The 22,835-nt window shown below is 45.7% G+C and overlaps 1 protein-coding gene across 1 annotated transcript; it reads right to left on the reverse strand.

Annotated features, from left to right (window-relative positions):
• Window positions 1-1,199: 1,199 nt before the first annotated feature.
• On the reverse strand, window positions 1,200-16,302 carry Eef1aknmt (eEF1A lysine and N-terminal methyltransferase). Its single transcript, XM_021197778.2, has 8 exons — window positions 15,910-16,302; window positions 13,352-14,111; window positions 11,881-12,080; window positions 9,619-9,814; window positions 6,040-6,207; window positions 4,577-4,792; window positions 3,276-3,407; window positions 1,200-1,720 (listed from the first exon to the last, which is right to left on the reverse strand). Exons 1-8 carry the CDS (start codon window positions 16,060-16,062, stop codon window positions 1,446-1,448), a joined length of 2,100 nt encoding a protein of 699 aa, XP_021053437.1. The 5' UTR covers window positions 16,063-16,302; the 3' UTR covers window positions 1,200-1,445.
• Window positions 16,303-22,835: the final 6,533 nt, after the last annotated feature.

The following is a 22,835-nucleotide window of genomic DNA, read 5'->3' on the forward strand; positions in this document are numbered from 1 at the left end:
GTTATGCCCAAAGTTAGGCACAATTCTTACAAAGAGGGGAAGGGCTTATAAGGACCCACCCCCTCCCAAGAAGCTGTTTGTGGGGTTGGTGGTGGAAATAACGCTCCACAGGGCTGTACCCACGCTAAGTTGCTGTTGCTCAAGTAAATAAACCCCACTCATGGTCGTACAAGCAACACTAATTAAATGCAGTGGCCTACAAAAGAAAGTTTTGTTAGGGAAAACGGGTTTGTTGAGAGGGGAGATGAGAGAATAATGGGGTGGGGAAATATAATCAAAGAACATTATATGTGTATGTAAAGAATCGAGTTCTTTAAAATTTGCATATAGTCACTTGCCTGACATTAATGCAAAAACAAATCATTCTTGTTTTATTTGTTGAGACAAACCTTTCTCTGTGCCTTGGCTAGCCTCAGACTCATGGAGATCCACCTGCCTCTGCCTCCCAAGCATTGGGACTAAAGGCGTGTGGCACCATACTCAGCACCAAACCATTCTTTAGTGGGAAAGATGGGACATAGGAAGTGGCTCTATGTACATAAAACCTCTGCAAAAGCTAGTGAGCGTCCGAGGACTCAGAGGAGGGACAAGGCCAGCAGCTGGGGAGCATGACTGGTCCCCAGTGATACAAATTTCCACTGTGTGGGAAATGAAGCTGAAAACTGTCTCTTTCAGTTAATATAAAAATACTTGAGATAAACCAACTTTCAAGGAAGAAAGTTTATTTGGCTTAGTGTGGAGGTTCCAGGCTACCAGTGACCAGACCCATTCACTGTCCTTGTGCCTGTGGTAAGGCAGGGCATCATGAAGGGTAAGATATGAGGGGATGAGTCCTTCACTTCACAGGTCAGTGTCCCAAGGGCCCCTTCAAGGGCACACCAGTGACCCAATTTCCTTCTACAAAGTCCCTCCTAAAAGTTCTACCATCATCCAAAGGAGCCACGGGGGCTGGGGAGTCAGCTTTCAACATGTGACCTTTGGGAAGACATTAAATCTCCACAATACTGCAGCGCTCAACTGTAACTTGTCCTCGGTCTTCCCTCAGCCTCCAGAAGCAGAAGTGACCAACCCTACGCTTCTCCCATAGACTTTTGTTTTGTTTTTCAAAAAACAAGGTTTCTCTGTGTAGCCTTGGCTGTCCTGAACTCACTTTGTAGACCAGTCTGGCCTTGAACTTATAAAGATCCATCTGCCTCTGCCTCTGCCTCTTCCTCTGCCTCTGCCTCTCAAGTGCCAGGATTAAAGGCCTGTGCTACCTACCACCACCTGGCTTTCATAATCACCCCCGGTACTGCCTCCCATCCCAAAAGGTGGGAAGCATGTAGCTAATTATGTGACCAACAAAAGCATGAGGTCTAAAAGTACTGTGCGTCATGCTTTAGCTCCCAACAGCCCAAGAGTTCAAGTCAATTTGGACAAAAGGCTGAGTTGCCTGGCCCCGGGGTTCACACAATCTTCACAGTCTTCAGCATATCTGACAGAACATAGGTGTCATCCCAACTCTGCCCAGGCTTCCGCAGGGTCCGCTCCAAAGCCTGGGCCATTTCCAGCAGCTCTGGTGTAGCAAGTTTCTGTTCTGGATGCAGCTGACAAAACAGGATCTCATTCACTTCGCCTTCAATCCGCCGGACATACAGGAGAGGGAAGGCTGCCTTGAGTCCAGCCAGCACTGAGTCCTTTAACCCCAAGTCCCGACACACAAGGTTAAGGATGAAGACTCCTGCAAAGTAGGAAGGGAAGAGGAGACTGAGCAGATCCAGAGACATGCATCAAGGAGAAAACAAAGTCCTATAAAAGGGAGGCGGATGAATGAAGAAAGCCAGTAGATCTGATAGAGATGCAGCACACAGAAGCATGGGGATTGTGAATACGTGAAGTGTTAAGAAAACTTCAGCCTTATTTTTTATGTTTTCCACAGTATTACCATATTTTAATATTCTCCATTCCTAAGAAATCTTTTCATAAAAAAGTAATTAATACCTTCCATAACAGATAAATTTATCAATTCCACAAGGATGTTATATTCTTGACACACACACCACATGAGTATTTACTATCCAGGGAGAAAGCCAAGGTTATCCTGACTTCTGGCAATCAAGGTTCGAATCTACCCAGTATACCAGAGGCCTTTAAAAATGCCAAATACCTAGGGGGTTGAGGGCACAGGTTTCAAGTGACAAAGAACTGGAGCTCCAGCTCTGTCACTTTTCAAGTCACTCGACCTAAGTTCCTACTTCTGAAAGTGGGCTCCTGTGAATACTGAGTAACACAAAGCCAAGTTGGGGGTGTCTGGAATCACCAAGCTGCTTCAGTGTGAACTACTACAATCACCATGGGAACTTCAGTGTGAACTGCTACAATCAATCACCATGAGAACTGGCTGTGGCACAATCCACAAAAGCTGAGCATCCTCGTGAGCCCTGCGCAGCTCCAGGCCTGTGTAGTATCTAAGACAGCTGCAAGCACGGTTACCAAGCAGCACATTCTAGACCATTACTGGCAATACTACTTATCACCCCCCGTGGTGCCAGACCAATGAACTCTAGCACAGTCACATGATCCCAGTAGCAATAAAAACAGACAATATAAACACAAGGCTATGGTTGAATCTCACAAACCTCAGGCTGAGTGAGAGGGAGCAGATGATTTAAGAATATACTACACATGACCCTGTCTATAAACTAAGCTATGATGATAGTTTAAGACTAGCCCTTCGGAGAGGACAGGTTGCTGAGGAGGTGAGGAGGCAGACTATCAGAATGCTGCAAACGGCCGTCTGGTGTGGGAGATAGTCCGTCTGGTGTGGGAGATAGTCCGTTTGGTGTGGGAGATAGTCCGTTTGGTGTGGGAGATAGTCCGTTTGGTGTGGGAGATAGTCCGTTTGGTGTGGGAGNTGGTGTGGGAGATAGTCCGTTTGGTGTGGGAGATAGTCCGTTTGGTGTGGGAGATAGTCCGTTTGGTGTGGGAGATAGTCCGTTTGGTGTGGGAGATAGTCCGTTTGGGAAAACTCACCAAACTACACATTTAAATGCAATTTTTATTAAAGGATAATTCACGTTTTATTTTTTAATTATGTGTATGCATGTATGTGGGGAAAGTGCATGGTGTTAGTGCAGACACCTGGCGTCCAGAAGAGGGCCTCTGGAATAGAGGCCGCTGATGTGGGTGCCAGGAACCTGAGTCCTCTGCAATAGCAGTAAATGCCTTTAACTCTGCACTAACTCTCCAGCCAAAGGACCCTTCCTTCCCTCCCCTCCAACCCTAGTGTTTCTTACCATCATGAGACAGGATGCTTTTGACCTTCTGCAGGAAAAGTTGGTCCACAAATGCTGGGGGAGGACAGCTTATCCCCAGCGTCGGGTCCTTACTGTCTACATCAAACATTATCACATCATAGTGAGGCCGCGCTGGGAAAGAGAAAAAAGTGAGTCCTTGTCTTTGAAGGATAAGATGACATCATGTATGCTTCTATACACACCTGCTCTGAAATCTGTTGTGAGCAGCTAAGTCTGAAAGATGATGATGTGAGTACTCTGCCTACTGAAGATATGAATGTCATGGTTTAGACCAGTCTTTCTCATCCAAGTTCAAGCTATCCTACAGTACAGAGGAGCATTCCTCTGAATCTAGACATGCGTTCCAAAGGCAGATATGAACAGGCTCATTCCAACATGGCTGGTATATGCTATGCTTGTGGTTGTTAAGCTGCAAGGAGTGAGTATCCCCTTGGAAAGTTTCTACATACTTGCAGAATGTGGGCTGCACACCCAGCCACGTCAAACCCCCAGGGGGGTGCAGGAAGATATGAGAGGAGCCGTATGTGGTACTTTTGGCCAGCTCACTAGGTAAATCTCAAAGTATAATCAAAACTGAGAGCCAGTCACCTAGCCAAAGCAGCTGGCTAGGCCTTTAAGGGCTGACCAAGCATACAGTAACTGTAAGCAGCATCATGAGATCCTATAGATGAAGTTGTAGAAGGAGCAAGAGACCTATGGAATCTAGTACTTTACAGAAAGGCAATGTGCACTTCATCCTCGGTCTAAGATACAAGGTAAAGAAACACTGCACTAGCATTTCAGGACCTCACATGCCTGACATTCTGTCCCAAGTGGCAGTAACCTTCCCTCCAATTCGTGACAACCAAAACCATCTTGGCAGACTTTGCCAAATGCCCCTGAGGCTGGAAGCCTCTCATTTGTGCAAATGCAGTTTTACTCTATTTCTGACTTCACCTACAGCTAAATGGTGTACTTAAAGAGAAAAAAAAAAAAAAATCTCAACATATGCCCTATCTTTCTTCCTTTTCTTCTAACCAGCTACAGACTCCAGCTTCCTTGAATTGGCAGGAAGTGGCACGGTTACAAGGTCAGAAGGGAGGACTAACGGTCTGTATTACTGGTTGCCACAGCCCAGCAAAGCTAAATCCATAGCCAAATGAGCACACAGATGAAGCTGACTGGATGTGGAAGCCCCACCCCCCAGCCCTGGAGATGAACTCGAGAGACCCCTGCAGGCCTGGCAACCTTGGACTTCCGTTCCATAGCTACCACTCCTCCAAGTGCTCTCTCATCAGTACCTTCTCCTCCTGCCAGGCTGCTAATGTAGTCAAGGCCATCTGCAATGTGAACCTTCATTCGGTCGCTCTGGGAGAAGCCAAACCACTGGGTGGCCACTTCCAACATGGTGGGGTCAATCTCAACAGCATCGATACGGGACTTCAAGAAATGATCGTGAACGAAGAGGGGGAGGCTACCTCCACCCAAGCCCACCACCAACAATGCCAGTGGAGTCTCTGTAATAAAAGAAGAAAATTAAATTTTGTGATCCGGTTATGAAAAAGTTCTGTACAGGGAGAAGAAAACAGGGAGATAAGATTGTTGTTCTGCCCAGTGATAAACGTAAGGATCTTGCCTCCCTGTCTCAGCCTAGAAACTGAGAAGGCTCTAGACATTTGACCTGTCCACCCTGGCCTCATTTTGACCAGATCAGGACAACGAAGCATGTGCTATGTTGTTGTCCCTTACAAACTCCAATGTAACTGGCCGACATACTCCCAAGAGTTTCCTGAGAGTTACTGGATATACTCGAATCCTAGAAAAGGAGGCACAACCTTCTGCATAAAGCACTGTGAACACAGTGCCCCTCACCCAGCTCTTAACTCAAAGGGCCATAACTACCTTTTCAGAAACCCCAATAAAGTAAAAATAAGCCACTCTAGTTCTTGAAAGCACAAAAAATATGCACCCAAATCCAAGTGAGAACCACAGTAACACAAGAGTACTACCGAAAGAAAACAAACAAGCCACTAAAAAAGGCTAGCCCCGAGATTAAATCAGCAGTTAGGGAATTAGGTGAACACGCCTGTGAGTGAACACATCAAGCTTATTAATGATAAAGTTATCATTTTAACTATAATTAAGATTTATATTTTGAGCCAGATGGTGGTGGTGTACATCTTTAAAACCCAGTGCTTGGGAGGCAGAGGCAGCCAGGTCTTTGTGAGTTCAAGTCTGGCCTAGGTGTCCTGGAACAGCATGAGTTACACTCTGTGGAACAGGTTACACAGAGAAACCCTGTCTCAAAAGAAAAAGAAAAGAAAAGAAACCCCGAACAAACAAAAGAATTACATTTTGTGCTCAAATAAGGCACTATTGAAAAGCCATATATTACCCAATGCCATTGGAAATGAGATGAGATAAATGCACTATCCAGTTAAGATGATTACATACACATGTGAAAAACTTAAAATTTTACGGATAACTTAAAATCTGTAAGCTTCACATACCTTACTAATTATATTTTATACTTTAATCTTAAGGCAAAGTAAACAGAAAGGAAAACAAAAAAACAAAAACTCATCCCCAACACGGACAGCTATGTGTCAAGATGGCAAGCTCACTAATGGGCACGGTGGCCAAGGTGAGGGAGGTGCAGAGCCTGCAGCAGCTGTCAGTCTGTAGTGACTGCTGAAGCTCCAGAGCAGCAAGCTCACCTCTGCAGGCCTCCATGCTCAGACTGTGGAAGGCAATGGTACCTTACCTAAGAGCAGCTCAGGGTTTCTCAGCAGGGCAAGGCCAGCGACCATGGCTTTATGGTGTTCACAGCAGAGGTAACTCTTATCGATGGACTGCCCTGGAGCAGGCGGGAAGTCCTCAGGAATATCAACAGGCTGCTGTTTCTTCCTGTCCTTTTTCCGTTTCTTCTGGGCTAAATGAGACAGTCACATTACTGAAGTCTCATGCCTCTAAGGCTAGTCCTTGGAAATCAAGGGAGACTAGCAATAGGGTGCTGCAACAGCTTTAAACAGACTGAAGGAGCCAATTCTCATGGAAGCAGATAGGTTGACATCATACAGACAGCCTGAACTTGGGTCCTGAGGAAACATTTATCATAGAAACTGGCAAGTTCTACAAACCAGACTCTCCCCACAAAGACACAGCTGCTTTAACACTCACCATACACCACTGCATACCTAGTGGCCAGAAAAGGTACACATGAAAGGCCATTCAAAACCTGGAATCATAAACTAAAAGACCTTCCCTCTGAGCCTGTAAGACCAGTGACAGAAGTTACAGAATGTAAAGCCACTACCACCTCAACACCAATTACTATATCAGCACTTTTTACTCTTAGTGCCTCTCATAACTGCTTCCACTTCTTTGCCTGTGAAGAAACTGAGAATCTCTGGTATTCAATAAAGTGCCCAGTTGTTAAGTGGCACAGGTAAGACATGAACTTAGGACTGCTCGTCTCCCTAGTCTATCACCCTCCTACTATCTCCTAGACAGCACACTACACCATCCCATCGAAAGGAAATCAGTAAGGGTTTGTCTATCTTGTTGATTTTCTCAGAGAACCAGTTCTTGTTTTTGTTTTTCTTTCTTTTTTTTTTTTTTTTTTTTTTTTTTTTTTTTTTTTTTCAAAAAACCTTTTTTTTTTTTTTTTTTTTTTTTTTTTTTTTTTTTTTTTTTTTTTTTGGTTTTTCAAGACAGGGTTTCTCTGTGTAGCCCTGGCTGTCCTGGAACTCACATTGTAGACCAGGCTGGCCTNGANCTCAGAAATCCGCCTACCTCTGCCTCCCCGGTGCTGGGATTAAAGGCGTGCGCCACCACGCCCGGAGCAGTTCTTCTTGATTCTTTGTATTGTTCTCTCTGTTGCCAGTTGATTGATTTCAGCCCCGAGTGTGATCATTTCCTCCCATCCACTCCTCTTGGGTGTTTGCTTTTTTTTTTCCTAGAGCTTTCAGATGTACTTTTAATTCATTGGTATGAGATCTCTCCAATGTCTTTATGAAGACACTTAGTGTGTTATTAACTTTCCTCTTAGCACTGCTTTTACAGTGTCCCATAAGTTTGGGCATGATGTGCCTTCATTTTTCATTCAATTCTAGAAAGTCTTTAATTTCTTTATTTCTTCTCTGACCCAGTGATCATTGAGCAGAGAGTTGTTCAGTTTCCATGAATATGTAGGCTTTGTGTTGTTGTTGAAGTCCAGCTTTAATCCATAGTGATCTGATGAGATGCAAGGGGCTATTTCAATCTTCTTGTATCTGTTGAGGCTTGCTTTGTGACCAATTATATGGTCAATTTTGGAGAAGGTTCCATGTAGTGCTGATTAGAAGGTATATTCTTTTGTGTTTGGACGAAATGTTCTATAGCGATCTGTTGATCCATTTGAACCATAACTGTTAGTTTTATTATTTCTCTGTTTAGTTTCTGTCTCAATGACCTGCCCATTGGTGAGAATGCTATGTTGAAGTCTCCCACTATCAATGTGTGGGGTTTGATGTGTGACAATGCTGGGTAGTGGGGATGCACGCCTTTAATTCCAACACTCAGGAGGTGGAGGCAGGCGGATTTCTGAGTTCAAGGCCAGCCTGGTCTACACAGTGGTTCCAGGACAGCCAGGGCTACATAGGAGAAAGTCAGCCTCAAAAAACAAAAACAAATAAAAATACGAAAAAAAAAATCCCCAAAACTTGACAATGTGAAAAACCATGAAACTCAGACTGAAAAGAGCAAATGTTTTATGTTTTCTTCAGCAATCTGACTGAGGTGCGGGACAAGATTATCACAAGCTGTAGCCAGGATCACCAAATGAGAGAGGATGGTGCCCACAGCGTGGAAATGCTCTAAAGACAAATCATTCTAACAGTACTGGACAAGGGTGAATCCGTGACCTCAGGAGTCTAAATTCTCCCTCCAACTTCTTCCAGCCTTGCTGAGGGGACAGCATGGTCAAGCAAAAGCAATGACTGGGAATTAGGGCATCCAATTTCAGATTTCTCTGTGACCACGATAAAGTTACATTTGAAAAGAGGAGGACAGGAACAGTTACTTTTCAATCTAAAGCAATTTTTTGGACAAATCTCATTCTGTAGCCCTGTCTAGCCTGGAAACTGATTTGTAGGCCAAGCTGTCCTTCTGAATACTGGGATTAATGCAATATACCACCAAGTCCAGCCTTAGCTTACTCTAAATGAATGATTTAAAACTGGTCACTAGACAGATAAGGTAGCCAGGCAGGCAGGCAGAAAGACAAACAGGTAATGATTAATACAAACAGACATAGCCAGGGAACCGGGGTAGGTAGAACAGACTAGTGACGTCTCCATTGGTGAGATATCTGTGCAACATCTTAAACATACTTAAGAGTTCAGGTCCCGTACCCACACCAGACAGCTCATAGTTGCCTGCTAACTCAAGCCCCAGAGGATCTAATGCTTTCTTTGGGCCTCCACAGGCACCTGTATCACATGCATGCAATTATGTACATGTGTACGCACACAGACACACATATTTTTTTTTACTCAAAAATAAAATAAACCATAAAAAAAGAAAATGAGGGCACCTGAGAGAGGTCTGGATCTCACTGGCCAACACTGTAAATATTAGACAGCTGTGGCCTCATTCATTGAAATAGGAATGAATTCAAATTCAAGCCAGTGTGGTGGCTTATGCCTATTATCCCAGCTTAGGAGACAGAAGCAGAACTGCTCAAAGTTCAAGAACAACCTAAAGAGTACTGCTATCTTAAAAATAACATACATAAATAAGTAAAAACCAATTTTTAAAAGACACCAGTCACACCAACCATATTCCATGTGCTCTGCAGCCATTTACAATTCGGGGTTGCTGCGCTGGAAGCTCAGAAAGCAAGCACTTTCCTCATAGCACATAGCTCCGCTGAGCAGTGCTGGGCTGGAAGGCAGCTAAGGCACTGCCTCTGAATCCCTGGGAAGCAGCCAAGTGAGGGAGGGCACACTGTGGAAGAGGGCGGGGCTTCATGCAACCTTCATGTTTCTGGGTCATCTTACAGGGGCACAAAGGGATGCACGTGGGGCAGCTTACAAGACAGAGGCACTAAAGCCACTGTCAGGCTTACTCAGCTTCCCCATCCCCACTCCCTAGCATTTCAGAGCTGGGCGTTGCTCAAGACGGGAACAAGCACTTCTATTTGCTTATCTCCAAATACCCTGCCCAGATGGTGAGAAAGGAGAACCCAAAGAGCCCTGGGCCTCCAAGTCACAGATCCAGGCCTGTCCTCCATCTTGGCTGAGCTCTCAGTTCTGTTGAACACCTCCAGCTGGGTTCCACAACCACACCTGTGACACCTCACCTCTGTGAGACGAATCCTTCAGGAGCCTGGCTTCCGACTGCACCACGTTCCTGTTGCTGAGGAAGATGAGCCGCCGGAAGTACCACCTATCTTCCCCTTGCACATCCTCAATAACATAGTCACCACTCAAGGCACTGTGGTCTTGGTGCTGCACAGTCCGGACCCCAATGTCCCCACCCACAGACAGGAAGGGCACCTAAAGGAGGAGACAGAGATGTGGCAAAAACATGAGCTCCATTATCAAGCATGTGATGTTACCCACCCTGCTTTAGCATGAGCACGAGGACTTCTCCAGGCCAAGGGCAGCACAGCTCCAAAGATTTGCTGTTCTACTGCAGTGCCCTTCTGGGCCTTTTGATAGAACTCAAGAGGCTTGCTCCACTTTAGAAACTGGGATGAACACATAGAGATCCCCTAACCACTAGAGACCTGCACCTGCTGCTGCCCCTAAGCATATGGATTCCCCTCAGCCCAGGACAATAACGAATGAGAGAGAACCATCAGGAAGGAGCTGTAACGAGTGAGAGGGAATCTGGACGAGAACAGAAATAACAAAAGCCCAGGGGAAACAACCACCCCTCCTTTCCCCAACTCCTTCTCATCTCTGGCCCATCTGTCCACATCTCAGAAGAGTACACCTCCTAAACTCCCTCCCTCCCATCCTCTGTCTCTTAAGGACCTTATCGGCATATTTTCCAACTCAGTAATTCCTGCCCTCGCAGATGTAGTGATGAGAGAAGCTCCCCAGAGAACCTAGGCCTCCATGAGATGAAACCCAGAGTCTGACAAAACAATCTGAGGCATGGCCAGCCCAGTGGGCAGGACCACAGGCTCAGAACCCAAGGAGATCCATGGCTATCACGCAGGCCCTCCGGAGCCCTGGCCTCCCTAGAGTCCAGTTCTTACGACAGACCTGTCCAGTGCTGTGGTTACATAAGTCAGCTGATAAAGCCACTTCTTAGTATACCTTTTGTTTCCTTTCCAGCAATGCTAATGTCCTGAAGTGAGCTGGTTGGGTCCTCTCTCTTATATCCTCCCATGATACTACTGAGACACAAAACGACCAGGAAAGTCTACCTCAAATGTGTGGGGGGAGGGGCTGGAAAGATGGCACAGGCTGCTCCTCTAGAAAGCCTGGGCTCACTTCCCAGTACCCACATGATGGCAGGTCACAACTGTCCATAACTATAGTCCCATGGGATCTGATGCTCTCTTTTGGTGTGCAGACATACACACAGAGGTAAGGCCCATATACATAAAATACAAAAATAAATCTTTTTTTGAAAAAAAATGTTAAAAAAAAAAATACAGGGCTGGAGAGATGGCTCAGCGGTTAAGAGCACTGACTGCTCTTCCAAAGGTCCTGAGTTCAAATCCCAGCAACCACATGGTGGCTCACAACCATCTGTAATGAGATCAGATGCCCTCTTCTGGGTTGTCTGAAGTCAGCTACAGTGCACTTATGTATAATAAATAAATTTAAAAAAAAAAAAAAAAAAAAAACAACAACAACAAACCAAATCACAGGCCTCCAACTTCATATATAAAATATATAAATAAATCTCTTTTTTTTGAAAAATGTAAAAAAAAAAAAAAAAAAAAACACAGACCCCCAACCTCAACACCTTGAGTGGCTGGCTCATCGTGCTCTCTCTGCCTGGGACATTGACTCTCCAAGTACAGTGACTCTCCAGACTATGGTCAGATTCTAGTCCTAGTTTTCTTCTTTAACTTTTCATAATAATTTAATCTATTATAATTTAATGTGCACTGGTGTATTGCTGGCATATGTCTGTGTGAGGGTGTTGGGTCCCCTGGAACTAGACTTATTTATAGTTGTGAGCTGCCATGTGGGTGCTGGGAATTGAACCCCGGCCCTCTGGAAGAGCAGTCAGTGCTCATAACTACTGAGCCATCTGTCCAGCCTCTCAATTAATAATATTAGCATACAAAGTAACGGTTTTCCTCATGGCCTTCTTGGGCATCTGTGTCATTACACTTTTTGCATCTGTGTCATTACACTTTATGCATCTGTGTCATTACACTTTTTGCATCTGTGTCATTACACTTTTTGCATCTGTGTCATTACACTTTTTGCATCTGTGTCATTACACTTTTTGCATCTGTGTCATTACACTTTGCTCTCATCTGTGTCATTACACTTTGCTCTCATCTGTTCCACTCCCTGGTCCTACCCTCTAAAGGCTTCCTCTGCCTTCCTGACCACAGTGAAAGCAGCTGTCAGAGTTGAGAGTTCGGTACCTGCTGCTGGGGAGGCAGCCCAGCCGGGGCCAGCTCCATGACTCTGGCTGACAGCTCTGCTTGAATGCTTTCCATGCCAGCGTACCGCTGGCCTCGATGGAGAGCCACTGTGACCAACCTCCTGAAGCCCGCACTAGCTGCCAGCTGCTTCCGGCCCTCCTCCATGCCAAAGAGCCACTCGGTCTCGCGACCCTGGGGGACTGGAATAGACAAAATCGGTCAGAGGGAATGCTGGTAAAATGTTCAAGGCCCACAGTCAATGTCCACAAGGCAGAACCCGTCACTGCTCAGGACCAGTTCCCTTCCCGTGACCCACAGAGAGATTAGCAATTCCCAAAGCAAAGCAGCCCATCAAACACGAAGCAGGACTGAGGGCGATACGAGTGTGGGTATGTCTGAAGGGAAGGAAGACAGGAAGACACACACACACACACACACACACACACACACACACGACACCAGATAGTGCTGCTTTTCCATGCAGGCCAGGGAAAAGCTGTTTTCAAATACAAATAACAGAATCCTCACAGAGGCCCAAGGTACACGCGGCACTATTTCCATCTTTGAAAATGAGGACAGAGAAGCTCAGAACTACTTGTCTAAGTTCACACTGCCAGTGAATGCAAAGCTCAGCTCGCAGACAGACGGTCTGGCCCACTGCCATGCCCCTGACCGCTCCACTGGTCACTGAGGGGGAGGGGGCAGGAAGGATTATGAAATGCTTGGAAAGGTGGCTCAGGTCTCAAGAAACCAGGTTTCCAGCATAACCACACCTTGCATTCACCTAGAACGTTCACATTTTCTTCACTTCCAACTCTTCTCACCCTGCCATCCCTCTGGTACCCTCTCTTCTTTACAGGGCAACAGCTGACAGTCGTACAGCACTTCCCGACTATATAGGAGCATCATAGCTCCATTTCATTTACAGGGAAAATAAGGCACATAAGAAACAGTCACCCTTGCTGTATCAAATCACCAGGAAGTACCCAAAGCTGGGACTGGATCCCAAGAGCCTGCCCTGAGCTCCATCCTGTCTGCTACCTCATACTGCCTCCTCAAGTGTGCAGAGCGGCTTTCCTTCTGGGGCCCAACAGTACACAAGCTAGCTAGAAATCAGCCAGGACATCCCAGCTGGCACCGACCGCCCCGGCCTTTCCTCCATTTATCCAATTCACAAAGAAGCTAACCTGGCTATGAAATGTGTAATGGGTCTAAATTTACACTAAATTTACAACCTCCATTCTCAAACTTCCTAAGAAGGAGTTTGAGTCTAAGATGGTTCCGGAGAGCTACTACTCCCTCTTCGTTAGACCTTGGCTAATCTAACCTTAAGATAAAAACAGGCGCGATATACCAATCACCAATACCCAAGCCCAGCCCCAGCAAGCCAGCCCTTGGGGGGGGGGGGAGCAAGCCCCAGCCCCTTTAAGACAGTTCTTCCAGGGAAAGAGGCGTAGCAATCCCAACTCACTGATGAAAATGGCAAAATGATTGTCCCGCGATGGTTTCACAGCGGGGTTGTCCACCACGTGGAGGGTGTAGCGTGGCTCCCCCGTGTCCCCACTGCACAAGTCCAGAGACACACTCCCCAGCCCGGCTTTGCGGCGCAGTTGACTACACAGCCAAGCATAGTGCTGGCGCTCCCGCACGGCCTCCGCCAGCCGATCGGCACTCTCCAGCCGAACGGGCTTGCCCTGCTCCTGAGTACACAGCTCAAAGATTTGGAGGGCAGAGCCAGGGACTGGCCTGAACTTAGTCATGATGAAGGCAAAGACAGGCAGGGAGAAGCGAGGCTCGGCTTCAGACACCCGGTCCTGGCTGCTGGCCACCTGGTGTACCCTCACCATCCACCCCTCCCGAGAGAAGTGGCCCACTGCTTTCTTCAGGATGTGAGCCTGAGCCAGGGAGATGCAGAGGTAGCGACCGCCCACCTGCAGGACACGGCCAACCTCAGCTAACATCCTGTCCACCTGATGCAGGGTCTTCTCCTCCTCATCTGTCAGGACAGCATCCAGCGTGCCCTTGTCCAACACCACCTGGAATGTGGCGTCAGGAAACTCCATCTGGGTCATGTCCATCTTTAAGAAACTCATGTGGGGCCGTCGGCTGCAATTGCGTTCCTTCATTTGCTTGATGACAACCTCGCTGATGTCGATGTTCACGATATCCTGATAGCCCACGTCATAGAGTTGTTCACTGAGCTCGGAGTTGCCACATCCGATCACAAGCACCTGGAGGAAAAGGACAAAAGGAAGGTGACTAAGGCCAAGAAATCTGTGTCAGGTACCTCAAAGACTAAAGACAGTAGACTTTGGCTACTTCATATTCTCCAAAGTCAGAGATACTATTCTGAGAAGAAACACTCCAGTTAACTCTAGGCGCCATCTTGAAGCTAGCAACCCAGGTGTGCATGCACAATCCATGGTCCAGCACAGCCATGCCCGCAAAACCAAACTAAATATTCTTAAAATATTGTGGAAGCCAGGCAGTGGTGGCGCACGCCTTTAATCCCAGCACTTGGGAGGCAGAGGCAGGCGGATTTCTGAGGTCAAGGCCAGCCTGGTCTACACAGTGAGTTCCAGGACAGCCAGGGCTACACAGAGAAACCCTGTCCTGAAAAAAAAAATATATTGTGAGGGTTTTTTTTTTTGGGTGGGTGGGCACTGGTAATTTTTTTTTCTGTGTTACTTGACTGCATGGGTCTCAGGCATGAGCCTCGTAGATGACTACCTCTTCTTACAATGTCAAAAGCTAGACACATGTGGGAGAAATTCACTAATCCAAACAGTACTCTGCCACAATAAAGGTCATGTGAGAACAGGCTGTGTGATGTTCGCTATTCAAAACTTGTGTGCAGCCTGTGTTCAGTAGGTTAGAGCAACGACTGCTCTTGCAGAGGACCCACGTTCAGTTCTCAGCACGCATGAGGCACAGCTCACACCTGCCTATAACTCCATTGCCAGGGAATTTGGTAGCCTCTTCTGGCCTCCACCTTGTACTCACAGGATGCACAGAAACTCAGGCAGGCAAACACACATCTAATTAATAAAATAAGGAATTCTTTGTTTTGAAGTTTGTAGGAAGTTGCAAAATCCAAAACACCAGTTGCAACCTTGTTTTTTTTGTTTTTTGTTTTGTTTTTTTAAACTGTTAAAAATATAGGCTGACTGACAGAACTGTTTTCAACCGCTTGTACTTCCTATTTCCTCAGACAAAAAACTACAGTTTGTGAGGATTTGGAACCTGCTCCCATCCCAGAGTCCATCTCATGCTATTTAGCTACTTTTCTGAAGCCAAACTTAAAATACGAATTGTTGTTTCTCTTTGTGGCACATTCTTCCATTCATCTTTCAAAAATTCTGTTGTCACCGTCTCTAGAGGGCAAAGCATAGTTCCGTGAGAAGTGATAAGCTCTGGAGGCAGACCTGCTTTTAATTCTCCATTTGACCACCTACAACATGCGTGACCTCCAACAGTCACCTGAAAAAATATGTGCACAACTACCCGCCTTAATTTGTTGAGAATAAAAGGCCCGAGCATAACAGACCTTAAGTCTCCTTCCCTTCCACCGCTCCAACGCGTCTACACCTATTTAACTTGGAATTTAACTTGTAACCTTTCGCTTTCATAGTGTGCGGTTTGTGGCTTCCTGCTCCGGTAGCTTGAGGGCCGGGCACAAAAGCCTGAAATTTGATGAGCACTTGGCAGTGACTTAATAAACATATACACCAATAAAGCCCCACGACGCTGCCTACACTGTGTCCACACGTGTGCACAGTGACACCACACCCTTTCAGTCTACTGACGAAGTCACCATTCCAAAACGGGTTAAGGATGAAGTTTTAACTGAAAAATCTTTACTTTTAAATGGCTATCTTTAAGGTTGCCATTTAGCCAAGATGCTGGGCGGAATCCTAAAATGATGGATCTGAGTGGGGTTCCCACACCTGCCTGCCTGCCTGCCTGCCTCCAAAACTTAGGATTGCTATCTTCAGTCCCCGCAAGGGGCCGCCTGGCCGCACGCCTTACCTTTTCCTTGGGCCTGATGTATTTGTGCAGCACCTCGCACAGCTCCAGATAGGTGCCATACCACTCGAAAGCTTTCTTCCCTCGCTGCTGGAAGAACTTCTCCCAGTAGTCGGCAGAGCCAAACTCTTTGGAGCTTTTAGGTAGGAGATTCATGTTCCCACCGTGAGCGGCGTCTTCGACCCTGCTCCTGGTGACAGATCACCCCGGGAAGCACCGGGAGGCAGCAGCGGGAATCGTAGCCGCTACAGACACCATAGATGTGTTCTGCACGCAAAACCCAACCGAATGGCCCTGGGCAGCGCACGCGCGGACGAACCACTGAGCTGGCCACGCGCCGCCGCCGCCCCCCTTGTTTTCCTTCACCCTCCGTCCGCGCCCCACGTGCAGCAGCCACACACTTCGGCAGCTACACGCAGAACCCAGAAACCATATCCGGGTAAGAAGTCTCGTGATTGGTCAGGCGCCCAAACCAAGCCAGCAGCTCATTGGGCACTACGTCAGATTCCAGGCACTTCATTGGCTGGGTCTCGCCTCTCGGACTTGATCCTAGGCGCCGCGCGCGCTACCCAAGCCCGTAGGAGCGGGAGGGACTTCCTGCCGGACTCCGGGCGGAAGAGGCTGGCTTGCGGGAGCCGGGCGGGGCTGCGCGCGCAGCCTCGGTGAGCCGTGCTCTAACCGCAGCTGTGGGCGCGGGGACAGCGGGAGCTGACCTGCGTCGGAGCAGGAGTCTCAGCTAGAAATCTCTTGTTCAGGAAAATGTGAGCTCATCTCCTCTCCCCGGACTTACTTTGCCACCTCTTGGTTAATTCAGAGGAAAGTGACTGCTTTTTCTGCTCCAAAATACAGGGCTCTGCCATCAATACGGTAACAACAGTGAATATCAGGAGGCTTAACCGATAATTAAGAAGTTGCCTCCCTTTCCCCCTTCCCTCGCCCCTCAAAACACAGTAACCATTTATTATGTAGATGCTCATTTTATCATTGGCGTCCTTAAATTGTCATTCTGATGACTGTTGTAAAGACATGTTTTATGCGTCTGATGAACAATACCATCCTTTTAAATGATCGTTTTATGAAAATATCCCAAGGAAGTTCCTAGTGAAGAGCTGTTTTGAAAAGACATGAAAGAAACAGTTCTCGCGATAAAGGAGTAAGAGATAGAGCCCAAATATGAGTGACCATAGCCCAGGAACAGATTTAGGTTCCTGGAATACCATCTTCTCTTGAGGTAGCAATTGCATGAACTTTTTATAGTAACAACACAGAAAGTAGTAAAATGGGACACTTGCAAATACATTGGTGAGTATATTGTAAGATGATTGCAACCACAGAAAAAACTAGAGGTCTATTCATACTTTCCAAAGGTCTTACCTAAGGATCACAAAAGATGTTGCCAAGTACAGAGGAGAACACTAAATAATTACTAAATGACCTGAAGATGTCCTAGGAAAATTTGGCTCTGGAATTGCAACCTTTCAATGACATCATTCTTCAAATCATAGAAGTTGTAATCCAGGGGCCTTTGAGGACACAGCTCCTTTCCAGATTCTTTTTCACAGCCTATACACACAGTGCTAGCAAAGACAGTGAGCAGTCGAGTAGACAAGAGTTTTAAAGTCCTCTTCAAACACTTCAGAATCATCTATTAGACTTATTTTTATTGAAAAGGGTTCATATGATATAGTCTGATGGTAGTTTCTCCTCTCCCAACTTGTTCCAGTTCTTCCCCACCTCCTCCAACTATGTGACCTTTCTCTCTAAATAAAATACACAGTATTTTTTTAAGATTTATTTATTTATTCCAGGTGTAGGGGCCCACACTTTTAATACCAGCACTTGGGAAGCAGAAGCAGAAGGAGGTGGATCTCTTAAGTTCGAGGCCAGTCTGGTCTACAAAGTGAGTCCAGGCCAGCCAGGGCTTATTCCAGAAGAAAACCCCATGTCAAAAAATAATAATAATAACAATAACTCATTATTATTATTATTATTATTATTATTATTCATTATTTACAGTGTTCTGCCTGCATGTGTGCATTCATGCCAGAAGAGGGCACCAGATCTCATTATAGATGGTTATGAGCCACCATGTGGTTGCTGAAAATTGAACACTCAGGACCTCTGGAAGAGCACCCAGCACTCTTAACCTCTGAGCCATCTCTGCAGCCCAAAATACACAGAATTAAAAGAGAAATAAATGAAGAAAAAACACACAGAGAGAAACTACCCATCAAAGCACAAGATTAGGACAGGAGAGATGGATCAGCTGTTAAGGCACGGTGCAGGCAGAGCTGAGCGTTCTACATCTTCATCTGAAGGCTGCTAGCAGAATACTGGCTTCCAGGCAGCTAGGATGAGGATCTTAAAGCCCACACCCATAGTGACATACCTACTCCAACAGGGCCACACCTAATAGTGCCAATCGCTGGACCAAACATACACAAACCATCACAGATGAATTGCCCCACCCACAGCCCCTAGCAAGTTTTATTTTATGTATATGAGTATACTGTCACTGTCTTCAAACACACCAGAAGAGGGCATTGGATTCTCTTACAGATGGTTGTGAGCCACCATGTGGTTGCTGGGAATTGAACTTGGGACCTCTGGAAGAGCAGACAGTGCTCTTAACCGCTGAGCCAGCTCTCCAGCCCCCACTCCCCACCACCACCATCAAAGTTTTGATGTTTTAGTTCCGGGGCGAGACCCAGAGGTCTGTTTCTAACAAGTTGCCAGGTGAGGCTTGACTGGTGTTACTACCTCCGAGCTACTGTCAGATCCTTGCAGGTTTGCCCCTTGAAAACCACTGCTTTAAAATGTAATTGAGTCATGAGTGAAAATGGTTATGGTGTGAGACAGGATAGAAAGGCAGGACAACGGAAGGGGACAGGAGAAGGAAAAGAAACCCCTCCCCTTAGAACGTACTTCCGTTTCCCACTAGCTGAAAGTCAACAGTGGGAGTAAAGCAGCAGCAGGGCAAACTAGAAACTGAGTTTAAAAGCAAGCTTTAGGAGTCTTCTGTTTCAAAAGGAAGTTTGAGTTTCCTTTAGTTCCATCCTATCAGGCTGCAAAAGGCTAACAAAGAACCAGGACCGTGAAAATTGGGAATAAATGATCTGAGAAATATGCTTTGGAAGGACAGAAGAGTTTGATGGCTTTCTGTTGTCTGTGCCCTGGACTCCTGGCAGCCTGATCCCACCTGCCCTTGGGGGTTGGAGGTGAGGTGGCTCTGAGTCAACAACACAGACTCTGGGAGCAAATGAGCAACGCCACAGCAAGCTTATCTGAATGCTGCCGCAAGCTCCTTTAATATCCTCCATTCGCACCCCACTGGTCCCAAGAAAGCATCTCTTCTAAACAGCAATTCCTGATTGACTGGCATTGTCCGTACCAGAAATCCTTGGTATCTCAGGCAGTCCTCAATTAGGTCCTCTTGCAGGAGATGCCTTTGTGGCTGCACAGTCCCCAGAGTTTACATAGAGGGGGCCGCCACCATGTCTCCTACAACTTACTAGAAGAGAATAAAAGACAAAGGGACTCAAAATGCTACCCACATTGGCATCTGGATAAGTGAAGGGCTAGTCCATTGAAAGCACCAGGAGAACTAAAAAATCATTTGTTGAACTGTTCCTTGAATGGAACTAAAAGATTTCCCCCTTCCCAGAGCAAAGAGACAAAAGCTGGACCTCACATGCCCATCTCAGCTGATGTCCTCCCACAGTTAGTTGCAACCAGCACAGGACACTGGTCCAAGGTCTAAAAACATCCCACAAGTGGGATATAAAACTGGAGAAAGACAATTCTCCATGGTGGACAGGGAGTGGCTCATGTAATAGGGAAACTATTTTCGGCTGGTCATCTTAGCAGATGGGCCTGTTTTCCACCCTGGAGGTAAATGAATGTCTCCTGTGTCTTGCAATAATGGAAGGCAGGCGTAACAACCCAGAATGATTTCATACCCTTTTATTAGGTGGGTGTCAACACTTTCTTGAGGATATTGTTGACCTGAGAAGTAATTCGCAAGCTAATACTGGCTTCCTCAGTGTAATACTGTGCTCTGTAGTTTGCCAGAAATTTTTCTTATACAATGGTTTGGAATCATGGGGGAAGAGATTCTGAGCTGCTAAATGAATGCTGACATTAGCAGAACTGACCCTTCTGGCTGGAAGATCATGTCAGTCTTGTTAAGTATTAATCAGCATCATCCTAGGAAATGGTCACACACCGGCAACCATACACACATAACTGTTAATAAACTCCAATTGCTTGAAAATAAATGAAGGAAATTATACTTGGGTCTGATTGAGTCAGTCGTAAGTGTTCCATTCACCTCCCAGTATTCTCTTTGTTCCGTCGTTTCTTCTGTAACCGAATCTGTTGCTCTACAATTTTCCTCATACGTATGAATTGCTAAAGCATTCCCATTCATTTTGACGGAGGAAGTAACACATATAGGAAACAGGTTAAGTTGGGCATGGTGGCGCATGCCTTTAATCCCAGCACTTGGGAGGCAGAGACAGGCGGATTTCTGAGTTCGAGACCAGCCTGGTCTACAAAGTGAGTTCCAGGACAGCCAAGGCTATACAGAGAAACCCTGTCTTGAAAAAAAAAAAAAAAAAAAAAAAAAAAAAAAAAAAGAAACAGGTAAGTTATTAGGCCTGGAGTGGGAACTTCAGGAAAGTCAGGAAGGTGGGGAGAGGAAGGGGTGGCCCCAGGGTCAGCGATGTGCGCCTGGTGTGTGGGACCCCAACATGAAAGGTTCACAAGTTTTCTTTTGGATCCTATGTGCAGCCTGGATATTGGGGAAGATTGTAAGGGTAGACAGCAACAATGTTTTCTCCACGATTTTATTGGGAACCAGTTCCTGTGCAAGGGGGAAAATACCCTGAAAAACAATTTATTTTCCTCCACAACTGCAGCACTCACTCAGCACTCTGAACCAGGTGCATCTCAAGCGTCTGGCCTTAGGGATGATCTCCATCCTCAGCCCATAGCAAAATACTTTCCACAACCAAAGGAACGATTTTAAAATAGAATTCAATAAATAAAATTCATTGAAATGCTCCACCCAACATCTTAAATTTCTGATCCAGCATCCTCAAGGACACAAACCCCAAATTCCCTCAGTCCAGGGTAATTCTTCTCTAAAGCAGAAACTCTTCTTGCTACGGGGTGGCTGGAGTACAAGGAAGCTCTTTCCCTAAAAAGAATCTCAGATTATGGTGCCAAGACTTTTTATTGTCACTAATGATCCTCATCTCCGAATAGTTCATCTTTAGTTGGCTCGTTGCTGGCTGGCTGGTTGTGTCTTTGGTTTGGTTTTCTTTGTTGTTTATTGCTTTGTTTTTAACAAGGTTTCACTCTGTCGGCCTGGCTGGCCTACAGCTCACCATGTAGCCCACGCTGGCTTCAACTCACATCAATCCTCCTGCCCCAGCCTCAGGAGTGCTAGGATTACAGGCATGAGCCACTAGGCCTGGTTTAAATAGTGTCTTTATCTTCATCTCTCTGACATAGGGTAGAAAAAGCCATATTTTTTAAAATGTCATTTTAAGAATAGAAATATACTCCATATAACATAAACTCTATCAATATTGAAAATATTGACATTCCTTACCTCACTCTTATCTGTCCCCCAACTCCTCTGTCTGCCTTCATGGATTTACATACTCTGTAGATGTAATAAAACATAATCCTAAGACCTCCAGGTACAGGTGATGCAGGCTCAAGGTTTGATCTCACGGCTTCCTGCTGCCGCCATGCCAGCCACTTGTCATGCTTCTATCCTGACTTGATAGACTTTCATACCTCCGAAACAGGGCTGGTGATGTCTGTGATGGTTGTAGAGTGTTTGCCCAGTTTGTACAAAGCTCAAAGTTCAATAAGTTCAATACTAAGTACCACAAAGACCAATATACATGAAGGATTGGAGGGAAAAGGAGAATCAACATTGAACCTGAATGTCTAAGGCCATACACGCATCCTGAGTATGTAATGGAGCTGCAGATCAAAGTGACATTTTCCAGTACAAAGGATGAACTCAGGTACTTTGATTAGCACTGTTCAAAAGAGATGGCTAAAGTTGCAAGGTCATTACATCCCCCAGGTTTCGCTGCATATGTAGGGTTATAATATGTAGCATCTGTGTTTAGCTTCTTTCACTTATTTCCAAGGCTCCTGTCTTATGTATCATGTATTAGTATTCCATTCTATTTTATGGCTGAATGAGATGGATGTTAATTCTTTCCACTTTGAGCAATTATGAATAATGCTGCTGTGAACATTAACAAACACAACATTTTCATGAAAGTGTGTTTTTTTATATGTCTAGGAATGAGACTGCTGGTTCATGTGTTCATGATTATTTCAAAGAATAAATCTGATGGGCTTGGTCCAGAAAAGCAAGTTAAGGCATAAAATTTTTCTCAAGGCATTGTTACGATCTGTTCCATTGGCAGTACATATTGCATAAAGAAAACCCTAATACTCTACCACAATTAACACTGAGAAATAAAGAGAGGGGAACAGGTTGGTTGTGACAAAAAGGCCAACTGTAAGTTCAGCACTTAATGTCCTCCAAAAGCCAGGACAGACTTAAAACTACATAGAACAAAAGGTGGAGGTTCACAGAGGAATAGCTTAGAGGAAACGATTTAAAAAACAAGGAGGTGGCTGGGAGTGGCGGTGCACTTGGGCAGAGGCAGGCAGGTCTCTGCTCTGTAAGTTTGCCAGTCTGGTTTGCATAAACAGTTCCAAGACAGTCTGGGCTACATAGAGACATTGTCTCAACAACAACAAAGCAAGAAAGGAAAATAGTACTAGTAAAACAAATGCATCAAATGCATTATCTCTCTGAAAAGTTGCAAAGATGCTAATGTTATTTGGTATTCCATATGGAATGCATTGGGTTTTGGTTTTTTGTTTTTTGT

The sequence above is a fragment of the Mus pahari genome, chromosome 5 (genome assembly GCF_900095145.1).
Source record: "Mus pahari chromosome 5, PAHARI_EIJ_v1.1, whole genome shotgun sequence".
In the NCBI taxonomy this organism is placed as follows: domain Eukaryota; kingdom Metazoa; phylum Chordata; class Mammalia; order Rodentia; family Muridae; genus Mus; species Mus pahari.